This window comes from Eublepharis macularius, chromosome 19, assembly GCF_028583425.1.
Source record: "Eublepharis macularius isolate TG4126 chromosome 19, MPM_Emac_v1.0, whole genome shotgun sequence".
Classification (NCBI taxonomy): Eukaryota; Metazoa; Chordata; class Lepidosauria; order Squamata; family Eublepharidae; genus Eublepharis; species Eublepharis macularius.
In genome coordinates, this window is record NC_072808.1 from 21,568,594 (window position 1) to 21,585,439 (window position 16,846).

At 44.9% G+C, this 16,846-nt stretch overlaps 1 protein-coding gene across 3 annotated transcripts in view; it reads right to left on the minus strand.

Annotated features, from left to right (window-relative positions):
• PDE4A (phosphodiesterase 4A) overlaps positions 1 to 16,846 on the minus strand; it is a 138,541-nt gene that overhangs the window by 74,572 nt on the left and 47,123 nt on the right. For all 3 annotated transcript variants that reach the window (XM_055003397.1, XM_055003398.1, XM_055003399.1), the window contains exons 2-3: positions 3,819 to 4,004; positions 1,893 to 1,929 (exon numbers count right to left, since the gene is read on the minus strand). In XM_055003397.1, the coding sequence (XP_054859372.1) occupies positions 1,893 to 1,929; positions 3,819 to 4,004 (223 nt within the window). The remainder of the gene's footprint in view (positions 1 to 1,892; positions 1,930 to 3,818; positions 4,005 to 16,846) is intronic.

The following is a 16,846-nucleotide window of genomic DNA, read 5'->3' on the forward strand; positions in this document are numbered from 1 at the left end:
AACTCAGTGACTCGGAAGCACAGGTTGCCAGATGGGCTATGGGGGCAAGGGGGGGCTCCCTTCAATACCCAAACAGAAAGGCATATGCAGCCAGAGAAGCTTGAAAGGGAAGGGGACCAAATTTTGTATTCTGGTGTCCCAACGGGACACTTTCTTAACTGTAACACCCCCTTTTAAAGACATCTGTGTTCATGGCCTTCCTCAGCGGCAAATTCCACCGTTTAATCTCTCATTGTGTAAAGGAGCATTTCTTTTTACCTGTCTTTAATCTATTGCCCGTCCATTTCACTGGGTGCCTCAAGCGCTGGCGTTAGGGGAGAGGGAGAGAACGTTCTCCTTGTGCACTTTCATAATCTTACAGACTTCTATTTCTCTGTCCCCCATATAATTTTTCCCTCCAAACTTAAAAAAGCCCTTCAGCCCTTCCTCATAGGAAAAGTACTTCAATCCCTTAAACATCTTGGTTTCCCTGTTCTATTCTTTTCCCAGTTTGGCAATATCCTTTTTGAAATACAGCAACCGGACTCTATACAGAATTTCAAATGAGGCCACTCTATAGATCTATACAAGGGCATTATAAAATTGGCTGCAGTCTACTCAGTCCCTTGCCTAATAATACCCAGCACACAGTTCATCTTCTTCACCACTGTCATACTGCGAGCCAACATTCCTGTTGATATCCACTACAAGATCTTTCCCTTTCAGCCTGTCCAGACCCCATCAGTAGATATTTGACATGAAGATTGAGTATTCTTCACTCGCCTATACAGAACTTCATTTGACAGGCTGTTACACACTCACCCAGTTTAGACAAATCTTCCTGCCCCTTTTCACAATCAGCCTTTGTTTTCACCATCCCAAACAACTTGGCTACTATACCGCTCACCCCCAATTCCACATGATTTATGAACACATTAAAAAGCACCAGTCCAAACACTGATCCATGTGGAACTCCAGTGCTCACTTCCTTCCACTGCGAGTACTGTCTACTTTTTCCTACTTTTTTCTTCCTGTTGTTTAACTAATTTAATCCAGAAGAGGACCCATTCCCATATCCCATGACTGCTGAGCTTACTCAGGAGGGACTCTGACTAAAGCCTTTTGAAAATCCCAATATATAAATGTCTACTAGATCACCTTTAGACATTACATACTTCCAAAAGGCTCTTTTTTGGATAAGGTCAGGGCTTTTTTTCAGCTGGAACGTGGTGGAATGGAGTTCTAGCGCCTCTTGAAAACAGTCACATGGCTGGTGCCCCCGCCCCCTGATCTCCAGACAGAGGGGAGTTTAGATTGCCCTCCGTGCCGCTGAGTGGCACGGAGGGCAATCTAAACTCCCCTCTGTCTGGAGATCAGGGGGCGGGGGCACCAGCCATGTGACCATTTTCACCTAGGGCGATTTAAATTTTTAAAAACTACCCCCTTGTTCTAGCTGACCCAAAGTGACATCATTGTGCAGTTCTGGGAACGTGCGCACACTTTGCGCAAGCACATGTGGTACCAGGGGCACCACCTCCCGCCAGGAGTTGCCCTCTGTGCTGGCAACCCACTGAGTTCCACCACCTCTTTACCCAGAAAAAAAGCCCTGGATAAGGTCCTTCACTAGAGACTCCTGAGTAAGCCTTAGCAGTAAACTGTGATTGTAATAAAAATCTTGTTTAACTGTTATGGAATGGAACTTTCCTAAAGGACCAACACAACTACTTATACTTTTCAACTTCAAGAGAGAAGAGCTGCGTTTATGTAGCAGCCACTTAATCAAGGATCCACATGCAATGCAAACAACTGTAAGATGTATAGAGATCCAGTCCAGGGCAGATATTTCCGAGAAAGGCAAGACACTAAAGTAAATATCCTTCACCATTTGACATGCGCTGACACTTGGGACATACCTGGGCAAATGGTGTCACTATCAGGTCTTCAGTATGTCTATGAGGAACAAAAACAACAGAGCACAAATTAGCTAGGCAGAACAGAAGATGGCCACTAAGAGCTAAACTAGACAAATTACATGAGGATGCTCATGTGAAGGGAGTCACAATATTAGCTGGGAAGCCGAGTTTTAAAAGACAGATCGGAACGCTCTGTCAATTTCCCCTCTCTACAAAGCCACACTCTGCACCGTGGCACAGAGTGGTAAGCTGCAGTACTGCAGCCCAAGCTCTGCTCACGACCTGAGTTCGATCCTGGAGGAAGCTGGGTTCAGGTAGCTGGCTCCAGTTTGACTCAGCTTTCCATCCTTCCGAGGTCAGTAAAATGAGTACTCAGTTTCCTGGGGGTAAAGTGTAGACAGCTGGGGAAGGCAATGGCAAACCACCCCATAAAAAGTCTGCGAAGAAAACGTCGTGATGTGACGTCACCCCATGGGTCAGTAATGACTCGGTGCTTGCACAGGGGACTACCTTTACCTTTTTACAAAGCCAGCAAAGGTCGCTCCTCAGGGGGTTTGTTAATTTCCTCTTCGCCACCTTTTATACAGGCATGCTGCTAGGATTTATTTCGCAGCATCTACTTGCCAGTAGATAGCCTATTGTGGTGGTGGTGGTGGTGGTGTGTGTGTGTGGGGGGTGGGTGGGTGGGTAGATTTTATAAAAAGCTGCCCCATAGCAGCTCCAACCAGCCATCGTGAGTGGGTGTAGCTGTCTCCAGCACCTTAGGCAGAGAGTGGCCCTTGCTATCCAAGATCCTCTGAACAGAAGATGCCAGTAATGGGACCTCCAAAGTAGGCCCTCCAAGTCACATTTAATTACCCCCAACCTTGGCTCTGACTCTTGTTACCCCAAGCAGACCACAGTCTCCAAAACTCTCAGGTAAGGAATTCTCTCCCCTCTCCAGCCTTAGATTTTGGGAGGCCCTTTGGAATCCTAAGCTTGGAAAAGTTTTGCCAAGGTGTTGAGAGGAACTGTGGAAAAATGCTGCCCTTTCTCAGCTAAGCTGCTTTCACAAGCAGGAAAAGGAACATCACCGAGCCACAAGGAAGCAGGATTCACTCCCACCATAATGTTCTCCAACCCTTTATACCCCTTCCCCCAATCCCAGCTGGTATGGCAGATCATTCACTTATATGGGAAAATCAGGCAAGCACACAGGGTGGATCACAGAGGTGGTGGGTAGAGAGAGAGTAAACTGGCCCCTGAACCCAACAGACTCAGCGTCTGAAACAAACAGCAGGTGTATCTTCCCTCTCAAGAGTGTCTCAGATTGCACTCCATTTGCTTAGTCCCATAGAACTCAATGGGAGCCACAGACAACTGAGTGCAGAATGGGATGCTAGGAAACGGCTGGGCAGGCTCTACCTTTGGAAAGGTCAGAGTAGCTTCCATGAGGCCAAAAGGTGTGGCCCATCCAGGCATCCAAGCTGCCCACTTACTTTCAACAGTGCTAATACAGCACCTGGCAGTCCTAGCTGGTCTTATGTTGGGCACATGGAGCCCTGCAGATTAGACACTGGCTTTTTGTGCCACCAGGTCAAAGGACGAAAGGAGCTATGGTGGTGATAATTGCCCGGAAGCCCAGAATCATCCTGGCTGGGAAGTCAAGGGCATCTGGTACTGCAGATCAGCTTCCTTCCCTTGAGTGGCCAAGCTGCCACTTGGGCCTCTGAGTCTTCCCTCTATCCCCTCAGAATATGGGCCTCCAACCTCTTTTCCTTCCTCTCATTTGCTCAAGATACAACTTTGTCCCTAAGGGTGGGACAATCAAGGTTGTTAAGATGCAATAGGAAAAACCAACCTTTGTAAGCAATCTCAAATTGCACCCTTGCCAAACACTGCACGAGTATTTACATGCATTCCTTCTAGGGAGGGAGGGGAACTCACGCTTCACTGGTGACAGAGGAGTTGCGTGACATCGTCTTGGGCGACATGTCGTAGTCGCTGTCCGAACGGTACAGGAAGGACTCTCGTCTCTGGCTCTGTGGGAAACTGGGGTGAAGCACCAGGCCCGGGCTAGCCTGGGAATCCAGCGGGCTGCGCCCAGGAGACGGGCCATTCTCCACATCGAAGCTGCATGGGGGATAGAGAAGGAGAAAAGAAGTTGACTGGGACATGCCAAGATACCCTCTCCCCTTGCTGCTGAAAGAAGGTGTCACTGATAACCAGGTGAAGGGAACATCCCATCCTGCTTGCAATATCTAAGATTTGCTGAAGCCTTTTCAGTGGCAGTGCATACAGGAATGGATTATTCCTTCCCAGGGAAAAGATTTCATTGACTGTTGTCTTAATGGCGGCTTTGAAAGCTGTTGTTGTTTTTCTTATTATTGCTTTAACATTTTCATTGGCCGTTTATCTTACAAGATGCTCTAGGAAATTGCCATAGGAAAAGTAGGACAGCCAGTGTGACGTTTTGGTTAGAATCTGGGAGACCCAAGTTCAAATTTTCACTCTGCCTGCCAGTCCCTGGCAGGTAGATCCCTCAAGCCTATCTCTAGTGAACACACGTTGGTTCCATAAGAAGTAGCTTTATTAGAATCCATACAGTTCAGGTCTGCACTCCATCACGGAGTTTGACAGAAGTGGCAATTCAAATCAGGCAGTCTCTGTTATACTTCATTTTCCTGTGCTTCAAACAACAGTTAGAGTTTTGGCGCGCAAGCTTACACAAGTTCTGTGAGAATTAACTTAGTTATGACTATGAATCAGATAGACAACAACTTATTCCCAGCATTTGAGGTTAGTAGCTGAGGTTGGCATTTATCAGATCAGATTCGTTTTATTGTATATGGCCATTGGCCTTCACAATATCAAAACACTCTCAAATGTCAGTATAATACATAATCAAAATGATCAGGTAATCAAACATTTCAAAACCGCATAAAATGCCCTACTAAATAACCCTTTAAAATTAATAAAACGTTCTAAAGGCAATCACAGCGAATCAATGGCTGATTCCTTTGCTCTGATCGTCCTAGCAGCTAAAGCAAAAAGCGCCAGTCTTAGGGAAATAAAAGAATCCTTGTCAAAGAGCATCGTAACAATCTTATCAGAGACAGACAAGGGATGCAGAGCAAGCAAGATCTTAGCCAGGAATTTATTCCTAGGTTCTGCATACAGAGGGCAAGCCAGGATATAATGAGGGAGGTTCTCCACTGAATGACCACATATACAGATGTGTTGATCAACTGGCGTCTTTTTATATCGGCCCACTAGCATCGCCGTAAGCATTGTCTGAAAGCACAATGAAGTGAAGGTCCTCCTAAGATTATCAGATAGACAACAACTTATTCCCAGCATTTGAGGTTAGTAGCTGAGGTTGGCATTTAGACATTTCAAGGTTACTTCTAGCCGAGACTCGCATATTTCTCTAAGATAAGGGAGAGGCCCACGGTTGGGTCTTTAGTAACATTTGCACTACAGTTATGCAGGAAGAGAGAGTGCATATTAATTAATACACGTTAATACTGTAACATGACTTTAGCATAATGTCAGCATTAGTAATATCAATATCAGCAACACAATCCTGGCATGTATGTAGATAGACAGACATGACACTGCCATGGAAACTCTGTGGGTGACCTTAGGCCAGTCACACCCTCTCAGCCTACTCTACCTTACAGGGTTGTTGTGAGGATAAAATGGAGAACAATGTAAGCTGCTTTCAGTCTCCACTGGGAATGAAGGTGGGGCATATATGAAGTAAATAAATTTAGTAAATCAAATATTGGTTACCTCAGGCTGTTAGCTTCTAGACATCCAGGCATGTCAATGCTGCCCAGAATCTGGTATTAGCTACATAAAATGGCATCCTTCGTTTGCTTCTGCAACCCATTTTGTGCCTCTGATGAAATGACTGTTGGGTATAAAAGGTTGGGACTTGGAGTATTGGCCTGTATGAAGGCCGGGGAGGGGGGCGGTCCTCATGTGCACACAAAACAAGCGGATCTGCCCTGGTATTATTTGAACCACTTCATTTTTTTTTAGTGCAGAATTTTAAACTTGCATCAGAACTTCAATCTCAGTCTTCAAAGGAAAAACGGCCAATACCTGGTACCCAGCATAATCTGCCCTGACAAAATCTCATCAGTTCTCCTCTGAGTTTATATCCCCCTCTACTGGTCATCAGATAGTAGTTTAAAAAAAAAACATGAAGTACTACTTTATAGATTAGATTGTTGTCTAACTGTAGGTGACTTTCTCTGTGTTTACATTAGCAAGTCACTGCATTGTCTATATATCTAATATGCCATCCTGCCCAATGGAAAGATCTGTGTACCTGGAAAGTTTCTTTTTTATAACTTCTTATTTATTAACTTTTCAACAATAACAATAAAAACAATAACAAAACGATAACAACTTTCTTCCAAATGTAGGTACAAGTTGTAAGAAAAATAACATAGTTATAGACCCAAAATGATTAATAAAGATAGAAGTCTATATATTTCCCAGGCACTATAGTCTCTTTAGAGCTATATTTTGTGATGTGGTCCCAAAAGGGGAGCCATCTTTCCACAAAGGAGGATTGGTAATTGGGATTCTCTGATGAAGCTATTTGGTCTGTTATTTTGTTTGATATTAAGATTCCAAATTTTTAACATCCAGTGTCTAATTGTAGGAATTTTGTTGGTCTTCCAATTTTGAGCTATTGTTATCTACCAGGACATTCCATCAAGGACTTAAAGGTCACTGTAGTTCAACAGAAACCTTTCAAAAACAAAATCCAATGGGAAGCTGCTGAATTGGAATTCATATGTAAATTTAACTCGGTCAGGCTGAATAGAGACTATGAATGGTTATCTCATTATCAGAAGTAACTGACTTCCTTAATAATAATAATAATAACGTTCATTTATATACCACCCTTCAGGACAACTTAATGCCCACTCAGAGCGGTTTACAAAGTGTTATTATTACCCCACAACAATCACCCTGTGAGGTGGGTGGGGCTGAGAGAGCTCCAGAGAACTGTGACTCGCCCAAGGTCACCCAGCTGGCTTTGTGGAGGAGTGGAGAATCAAACCCGGCTCTCCAGATTAGAGTCCCGTGCTCTTAACCACTACACCAAACTGGCTCTTAACAGACGCAAACTGATCTCCGTATCAGAAGCTACTGTTTGCATCTACTCCTCCCTCCCCTCTCCACCTATATATTTGACCAGTTTCTTCTTGCCCTCCATGCATCTGACAAAGAGAACTGTGATTCTCGAAAGCTTATGCTACAATAAAGTTGGTTAGTCTTAAAGGTGCTACTGGACTCTTTTTTATCTTGGTCAGTGTTACCATTAATGAAACTAGCAGTGCAATCCTAAACAGAGTTACTCCAGTCTAAGCCCACTGAAATCAATGGGCTTAAACTGGTGTAACGCTGTTTAGGATTGCATTGTAGGTCTATTCTCTAGGTTGGTAAATTATTATGCTTCCATAAATTCAACAATATAGTTTCAGAATTACGTTGTACTGTGTTACCTATTATTCTTTCAAAAGTGGAGATGACCTTGTCCCAGTATGCTTGGATCTTTGGGCATGTCCACCAACAATGTAAAAAAGGGCCAACTTTTCCACAGCGTTTCCAACATCTGAAATCTTTGCTTGCCTGACAATAGTAGAGTTTTAATGGGATGTGTAACCTGAACATTTCTTAACCAGAACATCCCCCTCTCTACTTAGTTTGTGTCTCTGGAATAAATGCGGCAAAGAGGCCTCTCTGGGCATGTTCTTGGCAGCCAAAGTGCCAGCCCCTGCAGAGCCCAGGGCTTCTCTTCAGTTCTACTAATCCCTAACCTAAGCCACATCCCAGTTCTCTGATTATGCCCCTCCGTGGCCTTCCTCTTGGATCCCTCTTGTCAGATCATGCCTGAAAACACCCCCCTTCTCATATTTTCAATACTTGGGGGCCTCTCTTTGCAGACTGTGCCCACGCCTCACTGCCCTCCAGACCAACTTGCTCCCATCTCAGCCCCAGGTGGACTACCGACCCACAGAAATAGATTCTATTAGATCACCCTCAAATTAGACACACAGTCTCTCTCTCTCTGTATCACACACACACACAAACATCGCATGGTAACCGGCTGGAAAGGCAGAGCTGTCAGAGCAGAAACTTGCCCAATACTGATACGAAAGATTGTTTACCACCCAACTAACCTTCTGGCGGATGCAGTGATGCCAGGCAGAGGCATGGTGGAGACGGGGCACAGTCTAAAGTGCATGCCGTGGGATTGCAGCCTGTCTTTCTCCGGGCATGGCTGGGGTGGGCAATGTCCAACACAGACACCTGCAAGAACCAAGCGGCCTCTCTCTACGTCCCCCACCCATCCCCAGCACGCTGGGGGATGTTGGCGCAATAGAGTTGAGAAATGCTTCCCAGACCGAAAGCTTGACTCATCACCCTGTAACCGAGGGGGGGTGGGCTGAGATGTGGCAGGCAGGGCTGGCTGGGAATGACCCAGCAGATTCAAAGAATAGAAAGAAGACCCCACGTGAGGAATCAAAGCCAGGTGCAAAGCCGCCTGTTAAGAGCCTCATGGAGGATGGGAGGTTAGGTTTCCTCTTTATTGTGGTTTCATCAAGTTTCCCTTTCGGTTAGAACAGTTTCTTCCCCACATAAATCCTCACACACAGACATACACACTCCGCCACAGGGTCTTTGCAGTTAGCTCTCTTCTCCCCAGAGAAAATGACTATCAACATACAGAGATTTCAAATGCCCATCATCTGCAAAACAGGAGAATAATAAAGAAAGAAAACTATCCAGAGACAAATCTGGGGACAACAGGAAGGAAAGGTTATAGATAGATCTTTCATAGAATCATAGAGTTGGAAGGGGCCATACAGACCATCTAGTCCAACCCCCTGCCCAGTGCAGGATCAGCCTAAAGCATCTCTGACAAGTATCATTCAGATACATCTCTGACAAGATCGTTCAGTTGGCAACCGTATTTTGCAAAGAGAGCGTTTCTCTGCTGCGCAATATGCGTAATGTCAAAAAGACAACAGCTCAGTTCTAAAGGAAAAGAAAAAAACCACTCTCTCCACTCAGAATTTTGCAGCTGCTGAGCACATGCATAGAGGATACCTCATGCTCACCACCCTCTTCAGAATTACGTTGTTTCTGCACATGACAACAGCAGCGAGACTGCTATACGCTCAAAAATGGAAAACGTCAACATTACATACAGTAGAAGAATGGCTAGAGAAAATGATGGACTATGCTGTGCTGGGCTAAATTAATATCTTTGATTAGAGAAAAGACTTTGGATAAACATTTAATCGTATGGAAACCTCTTATTGGCTTTATGCTTGAAACAGAATGAGAAGAATTAATATGTACTTTTGAAGATTAGGAAGAAAGGAGAGATAGTTAAGTGTTAATGTGGTGTAGAATAAGTATTCTCAGGTCTTACCTGGTACTTTCCCAATCACTTCACTGCATCACTCCAGTGTATGAGTTAAAGATGATTTTATTAAGGAAAGATACCAGTTTCAAGATGCTGCAACAGGGTCACTGACTGGAACGTCTAAAGGCAGGAAAGTCAGTTCAATTATGGGTCAGTGTCCCCTCCCCCAGGAGGGAGAAAGTCAGTTACGAGTTTAGGCGAGGGAGGGTGCAGAGGAGCACCACTCAGTCTGTGCAGTAGCTTCAAGGACACTTTCCCAGTCTCCAGGGCTTTTTTTCAGCGGGAACGCGGTAGAACGGAGTTCTGGCCCCTCTTGAAAATGGTCACATGGCTGGTGGCCCCGCCCCTGATCTCCAGACAGAGGGAAGTTTAGATTGCCCTCCGCGCATGGCACGGAGGGCGATCTAAACTCCCCTCTGTCTGGAGATTAGGGGGCGGGGCCACCGGCCATGTGACCATTTTTGCCAAGGGTGATTTAAACTTTTTAAAACTCCCCCCTTGTTCCAGCTGACCCAAAGTGATGTTGTTGTGTGGTCCTGGGAGCGTGCATGCACTTTGCGTGCGCACATGTGGTACCAGGGGCACCACCTCCTGCCAGGAGTTGCCCCCTGTGCTGGCAACCCACCTCTTTTCCCAGAAAAAAAGCCCTGCCAGTCTCAGCAGGAACTAGGAATCAAAACACTTTGCCTGAAAGAGAAACAGCAACAGGTCCACACAGCTCTGGTTCCCTCTGCACTCCCTCAGAGGCATTGAAGCAAAACACACATGAAACAGAAAGAATGAAACATGGCAGGTATGCTGGGGCTTATCTGACAAGTATCAGCTTTTGATTGCTTCAAATGGAAAACTGGGTTATATTGCTGCTATTTAGTTTTTCCTTCTCGTTTTTATTTTATTTCATTATAGCTTTTTAATTAGATTTTCTATTTTTTTCCATTCTCTTCCAATCTCTTTTCTTTGTATTTTTCCTCTCTCTCTCTTTTTCTTTTTCTTTTAAGCCTCAAGTATTTCTACTTAGTCTTTTTCTTTTCTTTACTGTAGGTTTTATAATTATGCTGAGATTTTGAATAAAAATTATTTTAAAAAAGAATTATGAACCCTGTATTTGTTCAACATGAGCACCCTAATAAAGGTTTTACAAGATCATTGTTACTGGTATGCTACTAACGAAGAGTCCCAAAGATAACGGGAGAATTGGTTTGATCACTGTACACTACAAGGAATTTTCAAAAAACTCAATACAGACAGGAAGAGAGTCACGTTTTCTTGCCAATGTGCAACGAATCAAAGCACAGATACTGTCTTGCAAATTTGGGCTCTAGCATGAAGTCCCCGAGGAGCCCATCTGACATTCACGGAATTTTCTCCAAAGCCGGCTTCTCTAAATACCCAGCCTCTCCTGAGGCACGTGGCTGGAGCCTTATTTAGCATGCTACAGGACATCAGCAGCAGGAAACTGAATCAAGGGGTTTGAGGTATAAAAATCAAGCTCCCCTTGGTCAGGCAAGGATGCAGGGCTCACGTAGAAATACCCAGATGGCTGGAAAACTCCTCAATATTTAGCACAGCCTCAATATTAAGCACAAGAGAGAAAGGCACAGCCTATCGGAGGATAACGAGACTCAGTACAATAGTAAATTTTTAAATTTTAAAGGGCTAACGTGCTTAAAAGTGTAAACTTGTTGAAAAGAAAATTTATACAAGAGTAGGAACAATAATTACATTCAATTCATCACACAAATATATACACAACGTATACAAGCAATTATAAGTTAATGGAGGTCAAGGAAACGGTTAAACACCACTGGTCTGAATAATAATACAGGATGAGCATTCAGTCTGTATTGCACATGAATATCCAATTCTTATTTCATGAAACATATTTTTCTTTTGCAGATGTTGCAAAGTCCTTCCTTTGTTGGGTATCCACAAGAAGGTCGGCGGAATCACCTCACTTCCAGAACATACTATAAATTAATAAAGCCTCTGCACAGAGCCAGTTTGGTGTAGTGGTTAAGAGCACAGGACTCTAATCTGGAGAGCCGGGTTTGATTCCCCACTCCTCCATGAAGCCAGCTGGGTGACCTTGGGTCAGTCACAGCTCTCTCAGAGCTCTCTCAGCCCCACCCACCTCACAGGGTGTTTGTTGTGGGGATAATAATGGCATACTTTGTAAACCGCTCTGAGTGGGCATTAAGTTGTCCTGAAGGGTGGTATATATATCGAACGTTATGTTATTATTATTATTTGTTGTAGCTGTACTTGGGATTAATGTCTTAAAAAGTGGGCGGAGCCTGATGGGCGTGTGCCAATCATTATAATCCTGTTTCGTAGTGAATACTTTTTCAAAGGCACAATAAGACCACGACAAACAATACACCGTTACTTCTAACAGTCTCCAATTTCCAGTCGGTGTGATTTTCGACGGAAATATGTTAAATATGTATATTTAATTTGTTAGCTGCCCCAGCGGCCCTTATGACAACAGAAAGGCAGGGTATAAATTTTGTAAAATAAAATAAAAAGATCAGTAGAAGAATAAAGTTGGGGTAAATCTCTTGGCTTCCACACTGGCACAAAAATCATCTGGTTTGGATCCTAAGCTGTGTGAGTGAAGTTGCACTAGAGCAAGACAGCTTCCTCGCCTCCCTGCACTCCTCTGGAATTGTCCTCCTGCAGTCAGCCGATCCTCCAAGCAGTGTGAGGAGTTAAAATGGGGGGTCTGCAACAAGAGGGGGGAAATGGGTAAAAATCCTCCCCCCCTCCCCCCCAGGCTGAAAAGACATTCCACGGAGGACCTGCCACTGCACTGATGGAACGGATCCGGGTCTCTGAGTAGAGTACCAACACAACTCAGAAAAAACTCCCGAACACAACGACTATGAAATACACTTTGGAATCACAAATATGTATACATCTGTAAGTACGCATAAAGCAAATGGCTTGCATAACATATCACTATATACTGTGTGTGGTGGTGGTGGTAAGTGCCCTCAAGTCACAGCTGACTTAGGGTGACCCCCCCTGGTGGGGTTTCCATGGCAAGAGATTATCAGAGGTGGTTTGCCATTGCCTGCCTCTGCAGCCCAGGTCTGCACTGAAGGTCTCCCATCCAAGTACTACCCAAGCCCGACCCTGCTTAGCTTCTAAGATCTGTCGAGATCAGGCTTACTTGGGCTATCCCAGTTAGGGCATATACCATGTACTGGATCAGAACTAGTATGCTGTAGCACGTAAAGTGTTTTGACTTGGATTCAACCCCCCACTGAGCCAAGGCGTTTGGGTGTTCTTTGAGCAATGCCTCTCTCTCTCTGTCTCTCTCTCGCCCACTTTATAGAATTGTTGTGATGATAAAATGGGAAAATGCCCACGAATGCAGCAGGAAAAGAGGAAGACCTAAAACGAGATGGCTTCAGAAAAAGAAGCCACGTCCTCCAGTTTGCAGGATCTGAGCAAATCTGTTAATGATAGGATGTTTTGGATGTCTCTCATTCATAGAGTCACCACAGGCTGGAGGCGACCTGACAGCACAAAACACAGTTTGTTCACAAATCGAACCAGATACTGATAAAACTTAAAAAGCTCTGCACCTCCAAAAGAACTTTGGATCTTACTGGTGACTGGATTCACGAATAAAGAACTAGTAACTGTGAATAAGGACCTGGGAGCTGGGAAACAACTTCAGCCTCGTAGCCTTCCCCAAGTTTTTTTTTGGGGGGGGGGAATCCAGAATATGGAGGGATCTTTTGCAGAACTAAACAGAGCCAGGATTAGCCTTTCCTCCCAGATGCCAGAATAACATGTGAAGAGTGCGAGCTCTGTGCACATCTCCATAGCTCCCTTCCTCTCTGCAGGATGCAAATAATTCCAGTTTAGAATTCTATCCTCTTGGGGGTGAACAGACATGACAGTAACTTCGGATCTCCATCAGCCTGTGAAAAGTAAATTGTATGCATGTGCAGCTGTGAGCGGGATAAGGGCCATGGGGTATAGAAAGGGACGAGGGGATTTGTGCCTTCAAGCCCTGCTGTTTCGATTAACAGGAACTGCTGTTAACAGTTTTAAAAACGAAGAAATGACGTGGCCTTTAAAAACCTGCCTTTTCTCTCCCTTAAATGTTCAGAGAAGTGCAGTGAGCCAAAGGAACAATCACAAAGCATCGTAGCTCAATTGCTCCAAGTGCAATACTCTTCCAAGAGAAGTGCAACTGCAAGAAAACACAAGCAGACTGAAACCACTTCTGCAAATGGGCAGTGGCTGCTCATTTACTGCAATAAAACTGATTTTCTGGAAAAATCCTAAATCTTGTTTTAGAAGTAGCCATTGGAGGGGTGGGGAGTGAAAGGTTCTTGATCTCTAACACCATGCATACTTTTAAAAACAAGAGCCAACCCGCTTCGCTCTAACGACTACAACTTGGTGCTAATGGATTTCTCTCTGTGTGTGAAGGGCCATCAAGCCTCAGCTGACTTATGGTGACCCCTGCTGGGGTTTTCAGTGATTTGCCATTGCCTGCCTCTGCACAGAGACACAGGACTTCCTCAGTGGTCTCCTACCCAAGTATTAACTGGAACAGGCCCTGCTTAGTTTCTGAGATTTGGGCCAGCCTCATGGATTTGGTTTACTGCTCTGAAAGCGAAAGCCATAAAGATATCCATGGACCTGCTCTGGAGCCTGAGCACAGCCACTGGAAGGAAACATGTCCCTTTGTGCCTGAGATCAAGCAGGTCCGAGCTATCATATGCTCCTCTACGGCAGAGCTGCCTGGTTTGTCTGGGGACAGAGCTTTTGTCCGTAGCTGGGTGGATCTTTGGAGGCCTTTCATCCTCTTATAAGATAGCAGCAGATTTCTCAGCTCCCCTCAGACCATCAGATTATAATTCCAGAAGGGAATTATTTATTTATTTATTTATTTTATTTATTTATTACATTTCTAGACTGCCCTCATTCTGCTCCACCTCCATCTATTCCCTGCCCCCTCTTCATTACATCATGCACCGGGAAACCCTACAGGAATCCCCGTTTCAGATCTCAAAAGTAGAACTCCCTGAATTTGTTTTATTTCAGATGTAAACACTATAGTAGCACATTGCAAAAGGCAGAGTGACTATTGCGTAAAAGAAAAAAGTCACGTGGTGAACACGCAGAGCTCATTTTCCCTGGCTCATCCATTTTTATCTCCTGGCTTCAGGCCAACCTCTGCCCCTTTCCCTCCCCAGGCTCAGTAAGCAGCAGCTTCCATGGAGGTGGTTGTCAGAGCTGACCTGCTGGACCAAAACACTTTATGCAACACCATTCAGCATAAGTGGATTTAGGTCTCCCTCTCAGCTGATAGATTCCGGCCAAATAAGGCGCGGCAAAGCCTTTAAAGCAATCAGCTCTTTGCGTGGTAAGCTACAAGGCAGCCTCTTGCATTTCCCCTGCTGGTAACCTTAAATTCATGGGACAAGAAACTGAAGGGCAAGGAGAAGAGATGCACATCCGAGCTGCAGCCAGGAGTTCACACTCTTCCAGGCTTAAGAGAGCAGCTGGGGCAGCAAACGGGTAAGGGATGCTTTTAAGAGAGCCTTAACGAAAGGAAGCCTTGGGTACCATTTGCCTGTGAGAGGATCAGGCCGCAGCTCCTCTTTTTACTCATTTTGCTTGGATTCTCCTGGCTTTGCACAGAGAATGGGCCTGTGGAACTGGACTGGTTTCAGGGGATGGTGGAAATGCAATGCCTCTTATTCTAGCCATGGAAAGAATAGTTGCAGGTAAACTTACTTAAGACCAGCGGCAGTTTAACTGCAGGTGCTGCTTCTATTTCATTCCGTTTGCTCCAAGCTTTCGGCAGCAAAAGGTGCCAGAAGGCTCTAGCACGGTTATACACTTGCAGCTCACTGTGGCTAACTCCGCACGCACTAGTCAGGGAGATGCCACCGATACTGAGAGCCAGCTTGCTGTAGTGGTTAAGAGCAGCAGGACTCTAATCTGAAGAGCCAGGTTTGATCCCCCACTCCTCCACTTGAAGCCAGCTGGGTGACCTTGGGTCAGTCACAGCTCTCTCAGAGCTCTCTCAGCCCCACCCACCTCACAGGGTGTTTGTTGTTGTGGGGATAATAATGACACACTTTGTAAACCGCTCTGAGTGGGGCCGTTTTCACACTGCTTACCAGCCACGGAACATCGCACTGAGCTCCCGAAATGACAGCGTCTTCCTGGTGCGATTTTGTAGTTCTCACGTGAAATCACGCCAGGAAGACGCTGTCGTTCCGGAAGCTCAGCGCCATGTTCCGTGGCTGGTAAGCAGTGTGAAAACGGCCTGGGCGTTAACTTGTCCTAAAGGGCGATATATAAATCAAATGTTGTTATTATCATCATCATCATCATTATTATCATTCTACACACGGTGCTGCAAGCATGCGGACTTCACTGGAAATCCCCTTCAGACAGCACTGCAGCACAGAAGTCAAGAGCTGTCCAACATCATCATAATAGGCAAGACAGAGGAAACGTCCATTGAGGGACACATCAGTTGCCTGGACAGGCAAGAAATAAGGGCTGTGATTTACACGTGCAAACAGGTGACCAATTTTCAAGCAAGCAACGGCGGAGCATTGCACTTTTTGGGTGCTGAGCACATCTGTGTGTTCTGTGCCCGGTCAATTCTGTCACGGATTTTGAAAAATTAAAGAATCCTTTCCGTCCCTTTCTTTTATTCCCCTTCCTTCCTGACCATTGACTGGTTCAGAGCAGGCAGGAGAACCTCTGCCAAGAGGGCCTTGGATGTTGCATACCCAATTATGCTTCACCAGTACAAGGCGAGATGGAACTGGATAACTCATTCTCAGACAGTGACTGGCATCTATGTGCTTCTGCTAGAAGAAAGTCTACTGAACATTTCCATGTATGCATGGCCAGGGTTGAAGTGTAGGGTTTCAAGCCAGGACTACTGCTTCAGTGCCCTAAAGGTGTCCTTTAGACACCTGGTTTGCCACTGCACAAAACAAGATAACAACAACAACAACAGATTTATATTGAACTGTTCAGGACAACTTAAGTTGTGTTATTATTATCCTCACGACAATCACCCTGTGAGGTGGGTGGGGCTGAGAGAGCTCCGAGAGAGCTGTGACTGACCCAAGGTCACCCAGATGGGTTCAAGCAGAGGAGCGGGGAATCAAACCTGGCTCTCCTTTAGTTTTCTTTGTACTAGCAAACTGGTTTATTGATCATCATTTCTCTTCTTTTTTGTATAAAAATATGTTTAGAAACAATAAGTATGTATTTATATATATGTATATAGTTAACTATTCATCTACAATTATTTATCAACTATGTATATTGAGTTTGGAACATTAAAGGTTAATTTAAAAAAAAAAAACCCTGGCTCTCCAGATTAGAGTCCTGCTGCTCTTAACCACTACACCAAACTGGCTCTCTGGATGCTGGGCTTTATGGACCTTTGGTCTGCTCTGGCAGGGCTCCTCTTACGTTCTTATATATTGCATCAACTAACCAAATATCCACATTCAGC